The 23,708-nt window shown below is 46.9% G+C and overlaps 1 protein-coding gene across 14 annotated transcripts in view; it reads right to left on the reverse strand.

The window, feature by feature from the left end:
- ASAP3 (ArfGAP with SH3 domain, ankyrin repeat and PH domain 3) overlaps positions 1-23,708 on the reverse strand; it is a 45,291-nt gene that overhangs the window by 11,716 nt on the left and 9,867 nt on the right. For 13 of the 14 annotated variants that reach the window (XR_002779722.1, XM_023529143.1, XM_023529139.1 and 10 more), the window contains exons 2-5: positions 8,539-8,611; positions 8,298-8,443; positions 6,771-6,845; positions 5,635-5,684 (exon numbers count right to left, since the gene is read on the reverse strand). Coding sequence is in view for 12 of the 14 variants with exons in the window: in XM_023529143.1 (XP_023384911.1) it covers positions 5,635-5,684; positions 6,771-6,845; positions 8,298-8,443; positions 8,539-8,611 (344 nt within the window). In the remaining 2 variants the exon portion in view is untranslated. Of the gene's footprint in view, positions 1-5,634; positions 5,685-6,770; positions 6,846-8,297; positions 8,444-8,538; positions 8,612-23,623 lie in introns of all 14 variants that reach the window. The other variant, XM_023529149.1, reaches the window with a different exon arrangement.

The raw sequence follows: 23,708 nt of genomic DNA on the forward strand, positions 1-23,708 counted from the left end.
TGTGTGGTGGGGTAAAACGGTGAACAATGCAGATCCAGGGAATCCACAGGCTCGAGGGGGAGAATGACATGAATCAAATCACAGCAGTGAGGAGAGCGATGGGAGAGTAAAATGGGGGACTCGACCTTTTCTGGCTGCTCAGAAAGTGACGTTTGACCTGGGATCTGTATGAAGTCTGAGAAGTGCCTTGGAGGATCAAAGCATGTGAAGGAGCGGGGGGAGGGATCTGGGATCAGGAGCAGAGATGGGGAGGGAGGTGGTTCCAGGTGGGATAAAGAGGGGCCAGATCATGCAGGGCCTAATTCAGACCCTGTCCAGGGTCTTGGTCTTTATCCCAAGAGCAACTGGGGGGATTTGAAGGTTTTTATGCAGGGAGGTGATAGGCTCAGATAAGGGCCAAGTGGGAATTGGGGTGATCACTTCTGATTTTGCTGCGAGGGATTTAGGACCATGGTGTGGGGGGCGGAGTAGAAGACTATAAAGCGCCTTCATTCTTCTGAGCCATGGAGCTTCCCATTTAAAGCTTAGAAAGCCTTTGTTCTTTTCTTTGTGAGTGAGGACAGAAAGCACCTTCCATTCTTATAACTGAGTAACCCGGGCCTTCCCCCTGCAGATCTTGAGGGTTGGCCATTTTCTCTCTTTGGGGATGAGTGGAACTGTGTGCAAATGATTTCCTGGAGATCCCATGCTCATCAGACCACCCACGCCCAGCCAGGAGAGAATTTCCACATCTGAGGCTGGGTGCATGTGACTGTGAATCCTGTACAAAGGGAGGGAGACATCTCACTTAACAGTTCTGCTCTCAAGTGGGTGTGAGCCCTGAGCAGAGAAGACAGACATGGGCTATACTACAAGCTGCATTATTTCCCTTCTTGGAGCCTCAGTCTCCTCATCTGGAAAATGGGGACCCTTATCTGTACTCTGATGAGATAAAAAATGCAAAAGACTTAGCACACAGAAGACATAACAGCTGTTACTATCATTATAGGCCCCTCTAGGTCTCAGTTTTCCACCTATAACCTGAAGAAGCAATGGCCTAGAATGAATTCTCAGGTCCCTTCTGGCTCTAAAGCTCCAGGCCTTATTGAAGCCAGAGCTCTGGGATAGTGTTTATATGCAGAACCTGTCCCTGGAGCATTTTCTCAACCTTGGAACTACAGACATTTTGACCAGATAATTCTCTGTTGCGGGGGCGGGGTGGCCTGTGCATGTAGGATGTTTAGCAGCACCCCTGACTTCTACCTGAGCTTCTAGATACCAAGCTCCCCAGTTGTGATGACCAGAAATGTCTCCTGCGGGTGAGGGTTGGGGTGCAAAATCACCCTTGGGTGAGAACTACCGCTGCAGTGGTTCTGCAGGTTTAAAAAAAAAATTTTTTTTTTCTCATAAGTGGTTATTTTTCATTCCAAGTGGGAGTTTGTGGCAGGATAGTGGAATTGGGGTGGGGACTGGCTCTGTGAACTGGGCCAGGGGATCAGGCCAGATGCTTCTTCCAGGGTCTGCGGATGAGCAGTAGAGAGACAGGCAATGGCTGGGCCTGCAATGTGCTGGCAACAATGAGCCTGGGAGCTTGCTAAGGAGGGCATAAGACAGAGTGGGCAGAGTGGCTGGGAGGTGGCAAGGGACTCTCTCAAGTACACACTGTTACTATATTTTTCAATAGTGAAAAATGAAAAATGAGTAATGTCTATCAACAGGAAGTGGTTAATTCAATTATGCTATGTCCCCATCTAGGAATACAATACAGCTGATAGAGAGGATGAGGAGGATCTACATATCCCAGCACTGAAAGACGTCTGCACCAGAGTAAATAGACAGAAAGGAAGCCACAATATAGCACAGAGGCTAGAAATGTGGATTCTGGATTTGAAATACACCTCGCTTATTAAACCTTTATAAATCTTTCTAAGCTTCAGTTTCTCCATTTCAAAAAAAGAGACTAACACTGCCTACTTCTCAGATAATATAACTGCATTTAGTGCAGTCCCTGGCATATGCTAAGCCCTCAATAAATGGCAGGATTATTTGTGATGCTAATGATACTGATGATTTTATTAATAACTACTGGTAATTCCTTTAGATAATTTTTTTAAACATAGAGTACTTTCTAATTTATTTATTTAATATGTTTAATACAGGACCTAGTGGCGATTAAAGGATAGGAGCTGGTTAGCTCAGGATGAAGATAAGCTGTAAAGTACGATATATGGCTTTGCGAATTACCATAACTCTGTCCCTCAGCATTAGCTCTGGTAATTTAGAGAGATTTACTCTGCAAAGTCTGACACAATCACCTAAGATGACCTGACACAACTCAAACTAATAGCTGGAGAGTGCTTTTTATTCTATCACACACACACACACACACAGAGACTATAGCAACTCTCATTCTCTCCCTGTCCTCAAAGAATTCCCAATGTTTATAAACATTTCAAATGTTAGGAATATTTTTATTTCCTTTGACTGGAGTGGCAGCAGAGGGAGTGAAACGAAGTAGTAAATGAAAAGTGCTCAAATGCTAGTTACTAAGAAGACCGAGATAACTGGAGAAGGGGATGACGGCAAGAATGGTATTCAGGATGTGGGGAACACGTCCTCCCAGGGGAGTGAGGAGGTCAGGGAGGAAGGAGATGAGAGAGGAAAGGAGTCAAAACCAATCGTGCACTCGCCAACCTGGCCTTGAACTACCTCTCCTGTGATGTCTGTTCTGACCACCCTTCTCTCCACCCAAACAAAACTACCTGCCTTGTCTGCCACCTCTGCGACATCATTGCTATCGTTATGGCACTATCACTTTGTGTTTTCATTATTTACTGACCTACCTCTCTTCTTGTTTACAAACCAGTGAGATTCACTAAGGCAGAGATTGGGGTGGTTGTTTTTCCCCTCACTACTTATCTATAAATTGAGGATAATAACAGCACGTCTCCCTGTCTAGGGGAATCAATCTGATAACAGATGTAAAGGGCTGATCGCAGTGCCTGGAACAAAGCAAGCTCTTAAGCAAGTATAAATATTAGCTGCTATTATTACTAATTATTATTTTTCAGCACTAATTTTGTGCTAGGCCCTCTGCTAGACCCTTCACACACTAAAGCAATAACCCTGTGAAGCAGGAATCATTACTCCATTTTCCAGATGAGAAGCCTGAGGCCAAGATGATAAGTCACTTGTCCAAGTCTGTGAAGCGGTAGAGTAGGATTTGAACCCAGGTCTGTCTGCTGCTAGAGACCTGATGACAGCACTGGTAGCTAACACTGCTCACGTTTGTTCCATCTCTCCTTCCCTGCCTGGTTCTTCCAGCTGGTGACAATCCCTGACCATGGTCTATCAGTTCTTTTCTGATAGACCATGGTCAGGGATGAAGCTGAGACCCAGACAAGGGAAGTGATTGCCCAAGATCCCAAGCCGGCCTGGGGAAATGCTAGGAGCAGAGTTCTGGGCTCCAGCCTCTCAGCAATTCTGGTCCCAGTTCTGGCTCAGGAAAATGGCCAGTAAATACTTGTTGAACTGCAGTGCCAGGCACTGTATATGCACTGCACTTATTTCGTCCCCATGTCAATTCTGCAAAGTATTACTGGCCTCATCTTTCAATGACGAAACAGACCTGCACATGGAACAAGGGCCTGAGATGTCTTTCTCTGCAGCCCCAGGTAGAGAGGAGAACCCTCCTCCTCTATGAACAACCCAGGGATGAGACTCCTGGTGGTATCAGACAGATGCTATCAGGGCCCTGGGCTCTTCCAGCTGCTGCCCAGACTAATTTGTTTAGAACGAGGTGGAATTACTTATCAATTCATGGCTCATCAATATCTAGTTGTATCCGGAGCCCTCATAAAAAGAAATACACAGTGCCAGGAAATGTTGCTCAAACTATAACATGTATGGCAGGAGCCAGGAGACCATGTTGCATGGCAGGAAGATCACTAGATTCAGAAGCTTTGGGTTCTAGTCCAGGTCCTGCTGAAAACTCACTGAATAACCCCAGCCAACCCTCTTTCCCCATCAATTCCACAGTATCTTTTCTTTAAATGAAACCTTACAGGCAAGCTCAACATATAAACCTGATAAAAGCAGAGCTGCTGGGGGAAAGTCAGCTAGGTATGGGTTTATTCTTTCTATTTGGTAGACGATACCCTGCAAGGCTAAGGGCTTAGTCAAGGTAACTCAGGAAGATGAAGTCCATGTGACCCACATCAAATCCTAAAGAGAAAGATAGCCTGCGTGTCCTCATGCCCCTCCCTAGGCCTCTGATGAGAGCAGATGGCCATGTCCAGCTCAGCTCCCACACTGTCAGCACGGGATTTACACCCACAGCTGGGGCGTAGATGGAGGCGGTGGTGGGGGGAGAAGTTGTGGCCTTCCTTCAGACTCAGGGAAGTCCCCATGGCCCTGGGAGCTGGAGTAACAATAAAGCTCCAGGATCTACCTCTTGGAATTGACCCTACAGAAATAATTATGGGTAGGAGCAAAGATGTAGTTCCAAGGATGCTTCCTCAATGATAGGGGCGGATGAAATACATGGTGAATTACGCAGATGTTGGCGCACTGTGAACGCAGTTAAGTGACATTGTATAAGAATATGTAATGATGTAGAAAGATGGCACGATGAATTTTTAAGTAAAAAATATTACAAAACAGTATGATTATTACGATTTCAGTTTTGTAAAAATATTTCTTTACATATAGAAAAATGGCTAGAAAGATGTTAATACTTTAGGCTTGGAAATTAGGGATTTCCCTCCTAGTTTTTGGTAGTTCCCCACCCCACTTTTGAAGTAATAGCATTACTATGCTACCCACGCCATGTACAAAAAAATTCAAACAATGAAGAAGTACTAGCTACTCACCACATGACCCTAATCCTCTCCTAAGGATGATTATTTTTTCTTTTACTTCATATTTTCTAGGTTATTCATAATGAACATGCATTGCTTTTGCAAAATTCAAGAGAAAAAATTTTACAGAGCCAACAGTGCTCTGAGGTACAGTGGGTCTGGCTAGGCCCTGGCGCAGGGCTGGGCTGGGACCTGGTCACTGGACACCCAAAGCTCCTTCTTTTCCCATCATGTCATTGGTGGTGCACACGAGAGGCCTGGGTATGATATCTTTTTTCCTCTAAGTCCAACTAAATGTTTATAGGTACCACTGATTTTGCAGAAGGAGGATCAAGGAGCACGAACCCCAGTTCTGTTTCTGCTTAACTCTGTGGCTTTGGGGAAGTGACTTAAACCTTCTGAGCCTCCAATTTCTCCTCTGTTAATTGGGATACTAATACCTCTCTCACAGGGCTGGGTGATTGTGAGAATTAAACCACCAGCCGATGAAGATGTTCGGTAAACGGTAGCTCCTTTTCGTCTCTGCCACGTCTGGCATCACCGAGCAGATGGATCTCTGAGAAACATCTTGAGGTCCATTCACAATAGTTCCCCTTTGGTGGTCTCATGGCCCAGGCCTGAGACTCCCATCAGGCCTGGGCATAAACTACCCCCACTAAATGCCTCTAGGGAGCGACACATCCTGCACTTTTGGGCCACATGTCCTGACAGTGTTTAGGTTCTTCCCAAATCCAGCCTCCTGCCACAACAGCAACATCACTCTCCTGAACAAATCTTCCCGGTCGCAGCCACTTACATTTTGGCTTCGTAGTCCTTCCATGCTTTCTCCAGCTGCTTTTTGGAATCCTGAGGTTTAAAAAGAACAATTGCCCAAAGGAGTGCTTGGGATCTGGAATCAACGATACACTTTGCTACCTCAGGGGGACCCTGCTCGCATGTTCCCCTATGCTGCTCAGAGCCATACTCCAACCCACCCCTGCTCCCATGGCCCTGACTGTAAGCCTGCCCCTCCCAAAATAGAAACAGACTCTACTTCTTAAGACTGAGCCCCTTCCCCCACCTGACTTTCTCCCACAGTTGCCAAGAACCAGCTGGGTGTGGTGGGCCCAGGCTGAGGGCGTGGAGAGATTTTGGAGGTCTGCCCTGGATGGGAGTATGTAGGTCAGACCTCTCCCCTAACTCTATCCCACGATTTTCTCCTGCCTGGTACTAGATCATCCTCTCAATAGCTAGGGTACGGGTAGTGGGACATATGCACAGAGAGGCTAAGTCTACCCAAGGCCACACAGCGAGCCAGTTAGACCTGGCTGGTCTCTGGCCTACTTTGCCTGGGCTTGGCTGCTCACACCCTTCAGAACAGACCTGGCTTCCAAAGTATACCAATCGGCCAGGTGAAAAAGCTGCCTGTCTGGTTTGGGAGGTTCCCAGTCTGGTGTCCAGCCTAGGGCAGGGAGGGAAGCCTCTGGGGGGAGGACAGCTCCTCCCCTGGGCCTTCTGGGGCAGCCTTCCCAGGGAGATTATTCTGTCACTTTCTTTGAGCTCTATTCTCCCTAGAGCCAGGTACAAAAAGAGCAGCGAAGCATGGGTGCCAGGAGTCAGGATCCCACAATGGCTCCTCCACTGACTAACTGTGTAAACCATAAGCAAGTTACCAAACTCTCTGAGCCTCAGATTCCTCAACTGCAAAATGGGATGATAGTACCTACAGAAACCCCCTCATAGAGTTGTAAGAATTCCATGAGCTATTTCACATAAGGGCCTGTCAGACAGTAGGTCAGCCAACCTAAGCTGACCCCAGAGCCAAGGGTCAGGAATATGGAGTCAGACTCCCATCATGACAGCTTCACTTGGCCTCCCTTATGGTCTCCTACCACCCCTTTCTTCCTCTATCCCACCACCTCTGGGCACCCCACTCCCCACACAGAAACTCACCTGTCGCCCATCCCTCAGTTGCCCCTTCAAGAGACTGTCCAGGGGGAAAGAGACGATGTTGTTCAGGTTCTGAACCTGGAAAAAGCAGAGCCCCCAGTCCCCCACCTTGAGTGACTGTCTGCCCAGCCCCAAGGGACTCAGGTACAAGAAAACATCACAAGGCAGAGGACAGAGCTGGAGGTCAAGGGGGCAGGGGAGAGAAAGATGTGGAGGTGGGAGGGTAGAAGCGGGTGGCAGAGTCGGCCTCCCATAAAAGTTGTTGCCCTTTTCCTGACTAACTCAGCCTCAGCACCTCACTGCCTCAGGACATCAGCGGCAGTCCTAGCTCTGCTCTCTTGTTAGGAGCACCCTCCCTCCACTCTCTGACTCCCTGAAGTCCCCTTGTAGAGCTTACATGTTTTTTTTTTTCTGGCTAGTTCATCATCTCCCCTTTAATATGGGGAACCTTTCCCTGTAGTCACATAGAGTGAACACAGGAGTCAGAGTTGACCAGAGTACCCCCTCTTCGGGCTATAGTGATTGGCTCAGGAACAGGCACGTGACCCAAGCCAGCCAATCAGGTCCTTCCTGGGACCTTTCTGCCAAAGATGTAGGAGACAGATTTTGTCTTTCTTCTGTTAAGATGTGAACTTGGGCCTGCTGGGCCATCTTGCCCACTGGGCAGAGACAGAGAGAAACTAAGAGAAAGAAGGAGCCATTAGAATTGGTCCAAAGAAGCCTGGAGCTCCAAAGAGGGGCTTTCCTGGGAGGGCTTGTGCTCAGATGCTGGAGCCGGACAATCTGGGTACAAATCCAGCTGTATGACCTTGGGCAAGTTGCTTAATTTCATGCCCTAGTTTCCTAGCCTACGAAGTGGGGGCAATCGTAAAACCAACCCCATCGAGCTATGCTCCAGGATGAAATGAGTTAGCACGCGTGAGTTACTGAGAACTAGGCCCGCACACCAGAAGAGCTTGTATCTCGGGTGGCCTTGAGGTAGGGACTCGAAGGACAGGGGCGGAGGCAGTCTCAGGAAGGAATCTGAGGCCACTAGGCCCCATGTAGGATTTGAGAGGTTCATGGAGGTGAGGCGGGTCCTAGGCTTTGAGGACAAAGCAGATGTGGTTGGGAAAGCAGAGGACAAAGAAGGTTGAGGAGAGGAGGTGGCATAAAGGTAGGAGCCCCGAGTCTGCCCTCCTTTCTCCCAAACCTCCTACAGGGAGCCCTTCCTCACATGGGGCTCTTTCCTGCTGTGAGACCCTCTTCTTCACCTGGGTCATCACCACAGAAGACAAAGAGGAGGGCAGAGAGGGAGGGAGAGACAGATAGAGAGATAAGATGTGGGCAAGAAGTCAGAGAGGAAGAAGAATGCAAACGAGAGGTCAGAACTCAAAAGGGACCTCAGGTCATGGGTCAGAGGTCAAGGGTAACTGACAGTAACCCGGGAGAAGGGCGGAAACCAACCTTTTCTGGGCCAGGTTCTTAAGCCCACTAGATTTACCCTGAGCCTGGGCTAGGGGCTGGCTGAGAAAGGATCAGGGGCCTCACCAGGTTCTTGAAGAGTGCAGCCACCTCGCGGGTGAACACAGCCAAGTTCAGGAAGCCAGTGGACAGCTCATGACTGTTTTGGGACAGGTGGCTATTGCCTAAGGACTCCACGGCCTCTCGGTACTGTTCCTCGTTCTCCACATGGCCTGGGGAGGTAGAGAAGGGAGCTCAGAGTTAGCTCCAGGCTGGGGCCAGGGAAGGGGCTGCCTGGCCAGGGTGGGCATCAAGCAGGCTCACTCACCAAGGCCAGAGCTATGGATCACCCGCACAGCCTTCTTTATTCTCTGCAGGATGGCCTGGTCTCCTTCCAGGATCTGGAAGCAAACGTGGACAGCGGTTTAGGGATGATCAGTTGGGAGAGGTGCCTGACTCCATGATCCCACCCTCCAAACTCACACAAACATAAACAGACCACCTTCCTCCACCCAGACCACGTGAGAAACCATAGATCAAACGACTCCTGGAGGACTACAGACTCCTCTCCAACTCCAGTGCAGGCCAGGTGAACATGGTGACTCCAAGGCAAGTGACAGGGTTGGGTATGCCCGACCTGGCTTGAATCTCGGCTCTGGCACTAACTAGTGCGTCAACCTAGTCAAATCTATTAACTTCTCTGAGCCTCGGGTGCTTTATCTACTAGATGAGAATGACACTATGGACCTGAGGAATTCCTGAGAGAATTAATGATTTGATGAATATGTACCACATGCTTAGTAAAAGACCAGAGGAGAGAATGTGGACATCTCTATATGCTCGAAAGACACAGATGGGGGAAAGCTTGTTCCCCAAATCTCAAGCTCAATAAGCAGCCATGTGAAGACAAGGAGGCAGAGGTGGGGTACCCTGGGTGGGCAGTGAAATGAGAGAGGGCAGAAGGCACCCGCTCAACCCCTACTGGAGAGAATTGGTGGAACAGCATCAGGCAGCCCCAAAGTCCAGGGGTTGCCGAGCAAACAGCAGACTGTGCGGAAGGCCAGAAGCCGTGATGGTGAGAGGCAGGCCTCACATGCCCCAGGTGTCCCCAGCCTGATGGAAACCTCTCAAACACACCCTTTTTTCAATGGGGTGTGGAAGCTGCCAACCTAATGAAACCCTTATGAAACGCATAGTTAAGATGGAATGTTATAGAATGTTAGGGCTGCAAAGGGCCCACAGAGCCACAGATAAGGAAACTAAGGCCAAGAGAGGGGAGGGCTGTGTCCGGAGTCCAAAGGTGAGTTGGCAGCAGAGCTGGGCTTCCAGGGGTGCCCCAGGACAGTGCTCCATCCACATACCATGGCCCCGCCCGGACCCTAGCCCCACCTGTTTTGTCCTGCGACAAAAATAGGATCAGATTTTCATCTCCAAAGAGCTACTTTGACGCGACAAGAGTTAGCAAACACATTTGGAATGGTACTTCCGAAGATTCTAAACAATGCTCACAGGAGAGCATGCACAGGGCAGACCTTGGAGGCCACGTGGAGTGTTCTCAGAAGCCTCTGGCATGTGGGAAGCCGCTGGAGGGAGGGGGTCTGGTTTTGAAGCCCAGCTCCACTGCCCAGATGCTGTGTGACTTTGGGCAAGTTGCCTATTCTCTCTGAGCTTCTTGACCAGCTATCTGGAAAATGAGAGAAATAATGCCTACCTCTCAGGGTTGTTATGAAGATTATTTTGTATGAGATGATGCACATAAAGGGTTTGGTGTGGGGATGAGCAGAGTATGTTCTCAAAGAACAGTACTTATGATGATCATCAGCAGATTCATCAAATTCTGGTTGCTTTTCCTGTATGAATTAGAAACCTAATATTCTCCTCCCTGAGTATGAACTTGAGATACTTTCATGTTTGGGACGAGTGGAAGCTCATCCCAGGGCTGAAGAAAGAAAGTCAAGGAATTAGGGAGATGGAGGAGAGAGGGACATTATTGAATCAGCTAAAGAACTAACATTTCTTACTGGAGAGACAAAGAGAAACGGAGAGAACATGGACGTCTCTGTAGTTCCCAAAGACCCAGGTGGGGAAACACACGTTCGCCAAAGCTCTTGATCCCCACCCTGAAACCTGAAAAGGGAAAGCTAAGAGATGATTAATTTAAGGAGCTATGACTTCCCTCTGAAAGATAGTATAGGTTAACGATATGAACAAATTCCAAAGAGATTTAGAAAACTCCTTAGAAGGCAGATCCATATGCCTAACATATAGAAGGTGCTCAAAATTGTTTACCTAAATGAATGACAGTTTGCAAAGTCCTAGGACACAGACCTGAGAGGACTATGTCCAGGCTTTAGATACATTTTGGGCAGTCTTCCCATCTCATGACACCCATTCTCTGAAAACTGCCCTCCTCCCTTCTAGAGGCGGACCCTTGCGACCTTGTTTGGTCTAGCCAGTTGATTAACCAGGGTGGACACTTGACTCAACCTGAGCCAATCAGCTCTCTCCAAGGAATTCTGGAACTGGGCTCTGAGAAGCTAGCTAGCTGATTGGAAGTGCTTAAGCAGGGACATCTTTCCCACCATATGCAAAGAGAAAAGAACAAAGCAGATATGTAGAAAAAAGCAGGAGACCCAAGCTGTCACAGAAAGGCAGACAAAACAAGCTGCTCTGGTTTCTGGCAACTTTCCAGATCCTGTTATATTGGGTATTCTGTCGCTTGTAGCTGAATCTAGATCTGACTGCTACAGACAGGCGAGTCACCCTAATCAACCACAAACTGTCCCTTGATGCCCTTGTCAGATATGTATCAAGAAATGGCTTCCCGGTAAGATACCATTCCTGTCCCTACTGCTCTTAGCAACCAAGGTTCTCACAGCTGTTCATTCATTCATTCATTCAACTAGATATCGAGTGCCTACTGTGTTCAAACCCTGTGTTAAAAACCACAGTCTCAGCTCTTAGGGCATCACTATCTAAGAGAAGAATGAGCCAAGTAAATAGATACTTGTAATGCAATGTGATTAGGGCTGCGATGTTAGATGGGGATCCCAGGAGAAGCAGAGCTGTGTCCGCTTGGGAGGAACAGAAAAGGCTTCCTTTAAGTTGTGATGTCTGACTCTAGGACTGGACAGGCAGACAAGAGACTAAGAGACTGTACTGTGTGTGAGGTAGTGTGGGGAGCACTGGGTATAATGGTAGGGTTCCTAAAGGAGGCTTGCTCTGGGAAGAATGGGCAAGGAGAGGAACATTGTTTGTTCATTCATTTCAACAAACATCTATTGGTGCCTCTTTTAGCCAGGCATGGCTCCTTCCTTCCAGAGGCCCACAGACATATAAACACAAAGGGGGGTAGCATTCTAATCACCTTGTTCTCATGAAATTATCTGAAAAATCATTCACACTGGGTGATAAATGACTGATAATACCTACTCTCTGTGATATAATGCGGCAAAGATTTAAGCTTAAGAAATATCATTTTAAGGAAATTCTGATCATAGCCTGGGGATGGGGAAAGGTACAGAGGTGTCCAGAATGCCTGTAATGATGACTCACAAGTTCAGATTCTAGCCCCAGTCTCCCCAAAACTACCTCCTTGGGAGAAATTAGCCCAGCCAGTTCTCCAAACCTCCTCTTCTTTAAAATGGGAGAAAAATACGATAATATGTGGGAAAAAAATCCATTCTCCACTTAACTCACAGAGTTACGGTGAGGATTATATGAGATTGCGGACATGTGCCAAGGCTTGAGGCATTTGGAAAATATGAGTATGATTCTTACTGTGATTTGTTTTCTGCCTCTGTGTGAGATCAACTCTCATTCCCCATGTTTGAGCCTGAATAAGTCAGAAAAAAAAACAAAAATCAGACTCTGGATTCAGGCGGGCCCATTCCCCAGTGGTCAGCCATTCTCAAAGTGGGGTGCCTGAGCAGCAGCAGCAGCATCACCTAGAAATATGTTAGAAATGCAAATTCTCTAGCTGAATCAGAAAATCTGGAGCTGGAGCCTAGCAATTTATGTTTTAACAAGCCTCCAGGTGAATGTGATGCACACTAAAGTTTGGAAATCACTGGTCTAATTCTATCTACTCTCCAGAGATGCAATAAATCATCATTGATAAAAGTATGGGGCTGGCCCCAAACTACCTGGTTTTGAATTTCTGCTCCATTAGGTACTTATTATGTGATCTCTCTGGGACTCAGTCTCCCCATTCATGAAATGAGAATGATAGCAGTTCCTAACATATAGGGTTTTGGGGGAGATTAAATTAATTCGCATAGGTAAGGTGCTTAGAATACTATTATTTAATAGCTAATAATGTCACCTATTTCAAAATGAATTTGGTTTAGGAATTTTTTAACTTTCCTTGCGCTAAATAAAGATACCTCTCCACCCCCAATAATTCTACTCGGTAAGATGTGAGAACCACATGTACAGAGGGGCCACTGGACAGTCACAGAGTGCAAGATGTTACATGTCCTGAGGGCCTGCTGTGCCAGGAACGTTGCTTGTCATTCTCCCAGCCACCCTTAGAGATAGGCATCACCATTCACATTTTATAGATGAAGCTGCCGGAGGAAGAAACATGTCTAGGTATGTCCAGGTCATACGACACTGAACAGTGGCAGAGTCATAATTTAAATTCGGGCCTGGCCAATCCAGGGCCAAGGTTATATCCAGTACCACCAAGCTGCCCTACAAAGGGTAGCGGACATGGCTTAGATCTGCCTCTGAACCTGAACCCCAACTCTACCACCTCTACCATATCCCCTCACCATCCTCCTGAACTTAGGGGAGGGAAAGGGCCCATCCAAATAAAGCAAGGTCGACAGCACTGATGGGGCCCCCACTACAAGTACTCCAAGGCTATCAGATTTGTATAGGTTGGCCCTGGAGAGGATTCCCAGGATTGCAAGGTAGAAGTTAAGGAGACAGAAACAGACTTCAGCTCAAACAGAAGATCCTAAGGAAGAATCAATGACCCCCGGAGGAGTGAGCTCCCCATCGCTTGGAGTATTCAAGGACTTCGGGTAGTAAAGCCTGATTCAGGCACCGGATTTGAGATTAGTATTGATGGCCCTTCAGATGTCTTACAAAGCTAAGAGTCAATGGCTCTATGCAAGAGCCTTGGCAGGCACTAGACAAAAGCAGGTGAAACACAGAATGTCAGGGACATGTCTGAACTTAGAAAATGAATTGGAGGCCTTCAGATACCCTTGCCTAGCTGGCCCTAGACAAAGCCTGGATTCCAGCTGGTGTCATTGCCCTTTGTGCTTCCCAGCCCTCTCTACCCCACCCAAACCACACACACACACACACACACACTGTGCTATGGCTCTCTGGTTTGTGTTCAAAAGACCAGGGATGGCAGCACTAGGGCCATGTCCAGTTGTCCTGCGTGAAAGGGCCTTCTGCATGCCCCTCTCCTGGGTCAGGATTCATCAATAGGACCCATTCTTCATTCCTGTGATCTCTTAGAGCCAGCTGTGGTTACCATGGCAACTCAGCCAAGTGGGCAGAGCTGCTAAAGCTAAGGCCTTGGGCACTGCAGATTAAATTTCACCATTAGACATTCACTCCTTGGGCACTGAAGATTAAATTTTACCATTAGACTACTAAAATATGAGGCATAGGCACCACTTTTATGACCATACGGCTATCATTAATCAATCACAATATTTTTCCCATGGGTTAGGTTCATCGTTCTGCTAGGACAGCTCTTCAGGTAACTTCTACCAATTAAACTAGAGTGGCATAGGAGATGAAAATTATCTATCTTTGTTTTGGACCATGATGTTGTCCCTTGAGAGACGAAATCATAGAATATTAGGAATAATCTAACATTACCTCCTCATTTAACAGACTGCAAAATGAAGGCTCAGGTGAATTTCTTGCCCCAGATCTCATTGGAAATGCAAGTAAATGAAAAAGAGAATACAAACCAAATTTTGTACAAGACTTTACAGTTTGTAAAGCAGTTTGTCATCCACCCTTTAAGACTCACAGCATGCCAGAGAGGCAGTCACTGCTTTTGTTCCCATCTGGCTGATGAGTCATTGAGGCTCAGAGAGGTGAAGAAAGTTGCCAGAGTTCACGCAACCAGAAGGCGGTGGACATGAACCTGGGACCCAGACTGTTAGACTCTATTTCCTTTATTCATTTGCAGTCTGTGGACCACAGACCTTGGAGAGCCAATGAGTTACAACTAGGGCCCTAAGAAGCCACACTTACAGTCAGCATTATAGACCAATAAAAAGTCTCACAAATCAGTATGACCACATTCCAAATACATATGTAGTTGTTATGATCAATAAGACCCAGAAATCTTCAAAAGCATTCTTGAATTCATGACAGCTATTTGTCCTTTTCCACACTTCTCAATCAGTCAATCAATCAATCAATGTACAACTGTTGAGGGAAGTCAATGAAACTCTGACATTAAAAAGGGGTCTTCCTGTGAGGCGGTGCAATCCTGGTTCCTTTGATCTTTGACTCTGATGCCCATAAGAAGATTAAATTATATTTAGTACATGTTAAGCGTGAAAATTAAAATACAATATTTTAATGAGCAAACCAAGTTAGACCTAAAACATTTAATGAAATGACATATAAATGCAAAAAAACCATGGGGCTTCTCATTTCAAGATCCAACTATGAATTTACAGGACGTACAGAAGATGGAGACACTTGTTAAACTACCCCTGGGGATACAACAATGAGCACAATCAGACTGTGTGAAACCACAGGACCAGCCACCCGGTTTCTTTAACAAGGGTACTGCAAAAAACAAAAGCACGTATGATCGAGTGGGACTGTTAAGAGACTTAAACACACAACAGATGGCAATGCATGGACCTTACTTGACTCTTGCTTTTTAAAAAATGAACTCTAAAGGACTTTAGCACAATTATGAGACAAATTGAAATCTGAAAACCGGACAGTTGATGATTAATGGGTTATTGTTAATGTTTGGGGGTACAATAGTTATGTAAATAAAAAAAAGAAGTCCTTACTGTTTAGAGATATATACTGAAATATTAAAGGATGAAATGATATGCTGTTTGGAATCTGCTTCAGAATAAGTCAGGGAAGCAAACGGGGATGTGGAGAGCACAAGACTGGGTTATGGGTAAATGGGGGTTCATCATTCTGTTCTGTTTATTGTTCTTAACAGTCCAAATTCTCTATTATCAGAAAAAAAAAAAACTAGATAAAAAGACTGGCAAAATATTAATAGTTGTTGAAGCTGGGTGAGTCTACCTTTGTTTATGTTTGAAAATTTCTACAATACGAAGTTAACAAAAGAAGACAAGAGGTTCTGATATAGAGAAAAGTTGGGAAGCTCTGCACTAAGTTACCTGAAACTAGTCCTTGATACCTCAGTATATTGAACTGGCCCCTTTCAATGTCTGGGCTCAGCTTTCAATAGCAGGGATGGGACGGGAAACAGTGGGTTGTGGAGAAGTCGGCCTGAGAGGCTAGGGCCTAGGACCAGTGAAGGGCAAGGACCAGGCGGGAGGGTCCTTGCAGGGGAGGCAGGAAGGAGCTCAGGCTGACCTGCTGGCTAATGGTAGCCTCCACGCTCCACAGTCTAATTACCAAGAGTACTCATAGTAGGAAGAGCACAGGATGTGGAATGAGGAGACCTGGGTTCCATCCCAGACCCAATTCTTTACGAGCTCCAAGACCCTGAGCAAGTCCCCTGCCTCCCTAGGGGAATTTGCATTTGTAAAATGGGAATGACAGTCACTGCTGCTCTAGCTACCTCCCACTGAGAATCAAATCTCAGAAAGACTGGGAAAGGTTGTAGCCCATGCAAACGTGAGCTGTCCTGTTCATGTCATACTCTGTTTGCTTTTTCCCACCCAACCGCCCAACCGCTAGATCCAGAGAAAAGCAGGGAGTCCCACAGCACCCTTCCTTGGTGGCCAGCAAGGGTGAGACTGAGAAGTATTTGCTAGCATCCCACCTCCAGGCAATCTCAGCTCAGCCCCACTCACTTAATAGGGTCTCTTGCAGAATCTCAAATCTGCACACCCTAGTGGGGCAGAGGGAGCGGCTGGGGTAAAGTCTCTCTAACAATCACTGGCACATAGTAGGAGCTTGTTCACACATACCGAGGCTATACCCGAGGCCCTGTGCAGGCGCTGGGAAGAAAGGGATGACAGGCTTGGGTTCTGCCCTCAAAGTTCTCACAAGGAGACAAGGATACATATGCTAAGGGCCGCGGAGGCCTGGGTGAGCCTAAAGCAGGAGAGAAGGATGTGGAGAGGCACAGATGAGGAGCAGCCGCCCACCTTGGAATGAAGTGATGCTTCACTAGAGCCTCAAAGAACGAGGAGACACTGATGAAGCAAAGCAGGGCAGGGGAAAACGACTCTAAGAGAAGAGAGCTGCCTCCACAAAGTCCCTAGAGAGGAGTGCCCAGTACGTTTGGCGAACAGCCAGTAGCTTACTGGAGCGGACGCTTACCAGGGCAGTGGGGAAGTGGTGAGCAGTGAGACCTCAGGGCTCAGCAGGACCCAGAATGAACCACTGGGAGACCATGCTCATAATGAGAGCTGTGTAGATGCTTCTATATCATCGCCACCAGGCACCAGGCTTATTCTAAGCACATGAGATACTTTATTTCATGTAATCCTGTCAAGAACCCCAGACAACTTTGCAGATGAGGAAACTGAGGCCTGGGAATTTTGTGGCATTTGCCCAGGCTCACACGACTAGTAAGTGGTGGACGCTTAGACTCAAACCCAAGGTGTCAGGCTCTAGAATCCATATTTTTTTACCTAAACCTCTACGTTTCATCCCACAAGTGAAGAGAAGCTCTTGGAAGATTCTTGAACAAGAGAGGAGAGACCTGATAAATTCTCATGGTAGAAAGATCAACTCCAGGGGTCAGGTGCAGACTCTCGTCCAAGTGAGAGAAAAGGGGTACAGCTTTATCCCCCAGGCACAACAGGGAGATGGGGAGCCAGCCAGGCCCGGCCCAAAGCAGATCATCCGACAGGAAGGACTTAGATTCCAAGCTCTCAGGGTGAGTCTACTTACTAACAGGAATCCAATCTCTGCCCCATTTACTGAGTGCTCGCTGTGGGGCAGCCACTTTGTTTTTGTTACCTCATCTAGTCCTCCCAACACCCTGTGAGGTAGTTATTATCCTCTCTTTTTTACAGATGAGGAATCCAAGGCTGGAGTAAGTTAGGCAACTGGCTCCAGGTCACGTAGGTGGCTCTAGGAAGTATAGAGCCCTCTGCCCCTAGAACCCTCTCTCTGTCACACTATAGCAAACCAAGAGGTAAAACCCACCTTGCTGAGCCCCAGTGATCTCTGTAAGAATTGCTGTGAAGATGAAATTAGGTCATATTTTTTCTAATGGTGGATATTGGACATCTTGAGAGGCAATGCAGAAACATTCTGAGGGAAGGGGATGCTAAATTTTAGGCCTGCCTCTGCCATTAGCTCTTCTTTATTCCCCTGAGCAAGTTCCTTCTTCCCTTAGTTTCTCCATCTGCACAATTTAGAGTTGACGGACATGAACTCTTAATCCCCTTCCAGGTCAAAGTTCTGGGACTCAGAGTCAAGGTTGATCTAAACCTGCAAGGCTGCTCCAACCTAGCTACTAGCAGGAACAGAAGTCTCCAAATGGTTTTCATTTAGATAAGGCCCTACCCCAGCACCCGAGGGTCCAGGCGAGGGCAGTCAGAAGGAGATGCCAGAGGAGAGAGCAAGGCTCTTCCCAGCTCCCCTCTGCATTGCCCATGTGGAAGGTCCCCCAGCCCTGCCTGCCTGCCTGCCCGCAGCCCCTGCAGTGGCTACACGGCATGGCCTGGAAGCCAGGACCTGCAGCCAGCCCCAGCCTCTGGTGTGACCTTGTGCAGTCTCCTTCTCTGGAACAAAAGGGTTGGGTGGTGACGTGGAAGCTCCTCCTGCCAGCTCTGACGTTTATTATTCCAGGATCCCTCAGCCTCTCACTATTTTCCTTCCTGCATTGCTAAAGCTTGTGACTGGCCGTTTGCCCCCTTGGTGGGGCCCCCAGGACGTCTTCCCAGCCTGGGAACCTGTCCAGTCTTGTCAGCTCAGCCTCACCAGCTGCCCCTTGCAGGGTAGTGGGAAGCGGGGAGGAAGAGGGGTTGCAGGAAGAGCCGCGCCCTCGCCGTATGCTGAGGCCTCTGCAAACCCCAAGTTTTCTGGCTAGGACATTCCTCGGGAGACTGCTTGGAAATGATGAGCTAAGAAAGCAAGTACTCTGCAGACCGGGCGTGGAAGATTCCCGTCTGATCCCAGCCTGGGCTCAACCCTTAAATTCCACCTGACCCTGAGCCTGCTCTCCTGGACAGAACTGCAAAGGGTCCCATGACCCACCCCACCCCCCCATGCTCTGGGCCCCCTTGTAGGCCTGATGAATCCCTCCCTGCCCGCTGCTTGGACTTGATATCCGTCACTAACTCCTTGAAGCAAAGCCCTGTCCAACTCTTTATAATTTTCTCAACATGCCAGACTTTTACCCATGCTGCTCCCACTGCCTGGAGAGCCCTCCCTCATTCTGCCTAGTAAACACTTCATCTTCTCTGACTCAGCTTACAAGTCACTCCCTCCTGATCACAACAGAATGACCCCTCCAGAACTCACTCCTCCTGCCAATATGCCACCCTGTGCCTACTTTTATCAGAGCACTCACAGCCCTTATTTACTACACATGTCTGACCTCTCTACGGGGCTGAAAACTCCAAAAGAGTAAGGATTGGCTCATCTGCTTTTACATCCATAGCATCCAGTATAGTGCCCAGCATACGAGAAGCAATAAATTTTTGTGGAATGAATGAATGAGTAAATGAATGAATGGATATTAGCAAGGCCCACTGGGAACACAGAAAAGACAGCAGCAGTTAAGGACTCCAGCTTTTACATCTCACAGGTCTGAGGTCCAAATTCTGGTCCCAATATTCTTAGCCACGTGACCTGTATTCCTGGGCCCTGAGACACACATCTCCAGGCCCAGGGGAATCATCTGGAGTGCTTTAAAAAGTAAGAATACAAGAGCCTCATTTCAAACCTGTTAAATCAAGTCCCTGGGGAGGGGATGGGGAGCCAGACATCACCAGTGGAGTGAGAGGTGAAGCACCCCCAAGTGCTTTGGACAGCACAAGTCCAAATCCTGGCTGGCTTTGCCACTTAATGCTAGTAGAGTTGCCAGATTTAGCAAAAATAAATATAGGACGTGCAATTACATCTGCATTTCAGATAATGAATAAGCTTTTAGTATAAGTATGCCCCAAATATTGCGTCGGCATCCTGTATGTTATTTGGCAACCCTGTTTATTAAGCCATTTTATCTCTGTGCCTTTGGTTCCTTATGGGAATTATAGGAGTCGATATACAGGAAATGCTTACAACACTGCCTGGTGTTTGCTATTCCTATTTTTACTGCTTTCAAAGCAACCCAGATGACATGGAAGAACTTTGAAAATATTATGCTAACTGAAAGAAGTCAGGCACAAAAGGCCACATATTTCAGGATTCCATTCATATGAAATCTCCAGAATAGGCGAATCCACAGAGACAGAAAGTTGCCAGGGGCTGGGGGAGTGGGGGTGGGGGATGACTGCTAATGAGCACAGTTTTTCTTTTGGGGGTGATGGAAACGTTCTGGAATTAGATAGTGGTAACGATTGCATAACACTGTGAATAAAGGCCAGTGGAGTGTACAACTTTAAAAGGGTTAAAATGGTGAGTTTTATGTTATATGACTTTTCTCTCAATTTTTGAAAATGTAGCTAAAAGCGACCCAGGAGACTGCACTGTGCAGCCAGGACTGAGAACTGGGTAGGCTCTCAACAACTGTTTGATGAACAGATGGGAGGGAGCAAAGGGCAGAGCTGAGGGAAGGCCATGCCTTGTCCAGAACTAGGCTCAGCTATTCATTCTCGGACACCTGCAAGGTACACGAGATTTCTCTTTTTGCTCTGATGCCAGGACTGCACAGACAACTTTAGAGCTCACTCATAGTAATTACCTCTTCCCAGTTGCAATTATCTCCCCCTTTTCTCTGTGTGGTTCCTAATTTCTTTAACTATCCCATGTACAGATGGACTTGTGTTTTTAGTAAAAGGGAATTTAAAAAAATTATTACGTATCTGTCACGTGCCAGGTATATGTTAGATGTTTTATATGTAATTCCCTCAAACAATCCCATAAGATGGTTATTATCACCCCTGATTTACAGAAGAGAAATAGATTCAGAAATGTTAAGTCATTTGCCCAAGGTCACACAACCGATAGGAATTCAAACCCAGGTCTGTCTGATTTCAATTACTGGACTGTCTCCATAGACCTCAGCCACGTCCCTGTATGCTATGGGCTGTCAATCATCTCTTCATGGGCATGAGTCCTTCTTTTCAAATGAGGCCATCTCCTGTCATCTTCATGCCCTTAGAACCTACCATCCCATCTCTGTACACAGCAGGTGTTCAATAAATAGTTAATGAATTATTGACCATAAGTAGGCGTGAAATAGCTCACTACAATAGTTTTCACCCTGACTGTTCATAGAGTTGCCTGGCTAGCTTCTGAACTGCTCATTTGCCCAGGCTTCTCCCCTGGGAAATTCTGATTCAGTAGGTCTGGGTGGAGCCTGAAAAGCTCAATCAAGGTCAAAAACCAGCTGAGTTACAGTACCTCGAGCAGCTGTTTCCAGCTCAGCCGCCAGTACCTCCTGTCATGAGGCCCAATCACAGTATTCCTAGGACAAACGGAGTCTAGCGCTCTGCCCTAGAGTCTAGGGAACTCACCGTGCCTCTATGGGCCTCACCACCTCACATGCTCTGGGTCCAAGCATTGGGCCATCAAAGGGACCTTCTAGCAATAACTGTCTGAGGACTATACAGGCATACCTCATTTTATTGTGCTTTGCTTTATTGTGCCTCATAGATGTTGTGTTTACAAACTGAAGGCAAAACCCAGCACTAGCTAAAAGATTACAACTCACTGTATTACCATACTCACTTTATTGCAGGAGTCTGGAACTGAATCCTTAATATCTCCGCGGCATGCATGTACTAATCGCCTTTGGGGAAAGCACTTTCCTTTTGCTCTGACCTAAAGTTCCCGAACCTGTCCATGTCGCCTCGGTTGCCAGAAACAGCTGAACACCAGGCAAGAAGGGAAGCACCAAGGACTGAAATATGGGTGGGGCGGGGTGGGGAAAGAGACTTTGGGAGACTGGGCTTGAGGCTGACAACTCTAGAAAGACCGTCTGCCTTTTCCAGAGGCAGCATGACATGGGAAAAGACTGGGCTCGGCAGAGCTGGGTTCTAAGTCCACCTTGGAAAACTCTCTTGGCCCAGGTCCCTGGTCACCATCCTATGTCTCCATTCCCCTACACGAGGGGGAACTTCTCATCTGCCTCCTCCTCAAATCAGTCCAAGCTGATGTGGAGAGAAAAACAGCACTAAATCTGTTCTCGAGGTCATCAATGACCTCCACATTGCCAAAGCCAGGGGTCAAGGCTCTGTCATTTTGTTTAACCTCCGGACATCAAGGCAGCATCTGACAGGGCTCCTTCGTGGAAACATTCCTCCCCTGGCTTCTCAGACATTGCGCTCTCTTGAGTTGTCTCCTTTCTCACTGGCAGCTCCTTCTCAGTCTCCTTTATGAATTCCTCTTCCCATCCGAATCTCTCAGCACTGGAGCTCCCCAGAGCTTAGGCCCCAGGCCCTCTTCATTCCTCTCCCTGGGTGATCTCCTTCATTCTCACAGCTTTAAACACTATCTAATGCTCTGTATGCATGTGTGGTTCATGGACCACCTGCATGAGCATTTCCTGGGGTGTGGTTAAAATGCAGATTCCCAGGCATCCTCCCACATGCTGATAAACCTGCCAAGGACATTTGGCATTTTTTATCAGTCCCGGCATCTAAACTTCTTTCCTACGTCTGAGAAATTACTTGCTGCACAAATCTTTGCAGAGCTTATCTCTTATAAAAGCCGATAAGACCAAATACTTGCTTTTCCAGCCTCCCTTGCGGCTAAGATATAAGTGTATGACACAGGTTTGGCCAATCGGAGGCACTCACTGCAGACTTTGAATCAGGAGCAGAGAGAGTAGAAGATCCATTCTTATGCTGGTGGCAACAGCCCAGTCTCCAGGGGACAGAGGCAGTACGACCTGTGGCATTTATTGCAGGTAGCAATGTCCTCCCTAAATTGGCTCAGCGTAGTGATTTTGGCTGAGACCCTGCCTGATGCCTCACTCCAGTCCTCCAGCTTTGCAGAAATTCTGTGAACTACTGCATATTCCCTTTCAATAAACTCCTTTTCTGTTCAAATCAGCTCAGGTTGGCTTCTGTTACTTGCAGTAAGAAGCCCAAGTAAGATACAGCTACTGAATTAGACTCTCTGGGAATGATGCCAGGTGATTCTTACACAGATCCAAGTTTAAAATCTACTATCTCAACACTGACAGCTCTCAAATGTGTATTTCGAGCCCACGCCTTTGATCTCCCAACTCATTTATACAAACACCTTCTCAACATCTCTACTGGAATGTCTCAAAGACTTACAAGATGTAAGAACAGAATTCTTGACTTTCCCCCAAACCCGTTCCTCTCCCAGATTCTCCCTTCCTAGAAAGGGTAAATGACGCTCTTCCGTTAGGAATTTGGGAACCATTCCTGACCACTCCCCACATGGACTCCATCAACAAACCTTGATGTTACTACAATCATGCATCACTTAACAACAGGCATATATTCTGGGAAATGTGTTGTTAGGTGATTCAGTCGTGTGAACAGCATAGGCTGCACTTAAACAAACCTAGATGGTATCGCCTATCACAGACATAGGCAATATGGTATAGATCATTGCTCCTAGGCTACAAACCTGTACGACACGTTTCTATACTGAATGCCCTAGCCAATTGCAAATGTGCTGTGCTACAACGTTATGACAGCTACTATGTCACTAGGCAATAGGAATTTTTCAGCTCCATTATAGTCTTATGGGACCACCATCATACACACAATTTATCATTGATCGAAATGTCATTATGTGTCACATGACTATACAGTTGACCCTCGAACAGTGCAGGGATTTGAGGTGCCGTTCCCTCACTCCTGGACATATAACTTTTGACTCTTCAAAAACTTAACTACTAAAAGCCTACTGTTGATCAGAAGCCTTATCGACAACATAAACAGTTAATTAACACATATTTTGTATATTATTTGTATTATATATTGTAATTGTACAATAAACTAAGCTAGAGAAAAGAAAACTTTATTAAGAAAATCATAAGAGAAAATAAATTTATAGTATTTATTAAAAAAAAATCCACCTATAAGTGGTCCCATGTAGTTCAAACCCATATTGTTCAAGGGTCAACTGTACTTTATAAAATACTTCTAGCATCCACTCACTTCTCTCCTCCACCAATCATGGCCCTCTCCACACCACCATCATCTCTTCCATGAACAACTCTTCCGCCTCCTCCAATCTAGTCTC

The sequence above is a fragment of the Pteropus vampyrus genome, unplaced genomic scaffold (genome assembly GCF_000151845.1).
Source record: "Pteropus vampyrus isolate Shadow unplaced genomic scaffold, Pvam_2.0 Scaffold36, whole genome shotgun sequence".
Lineage (NCBI taxonomy): Eukaryota > Metazoa > Chordata > Mammalia > Chiroptera > Pteropodidae > Pteropus > Pteropus vampyrus.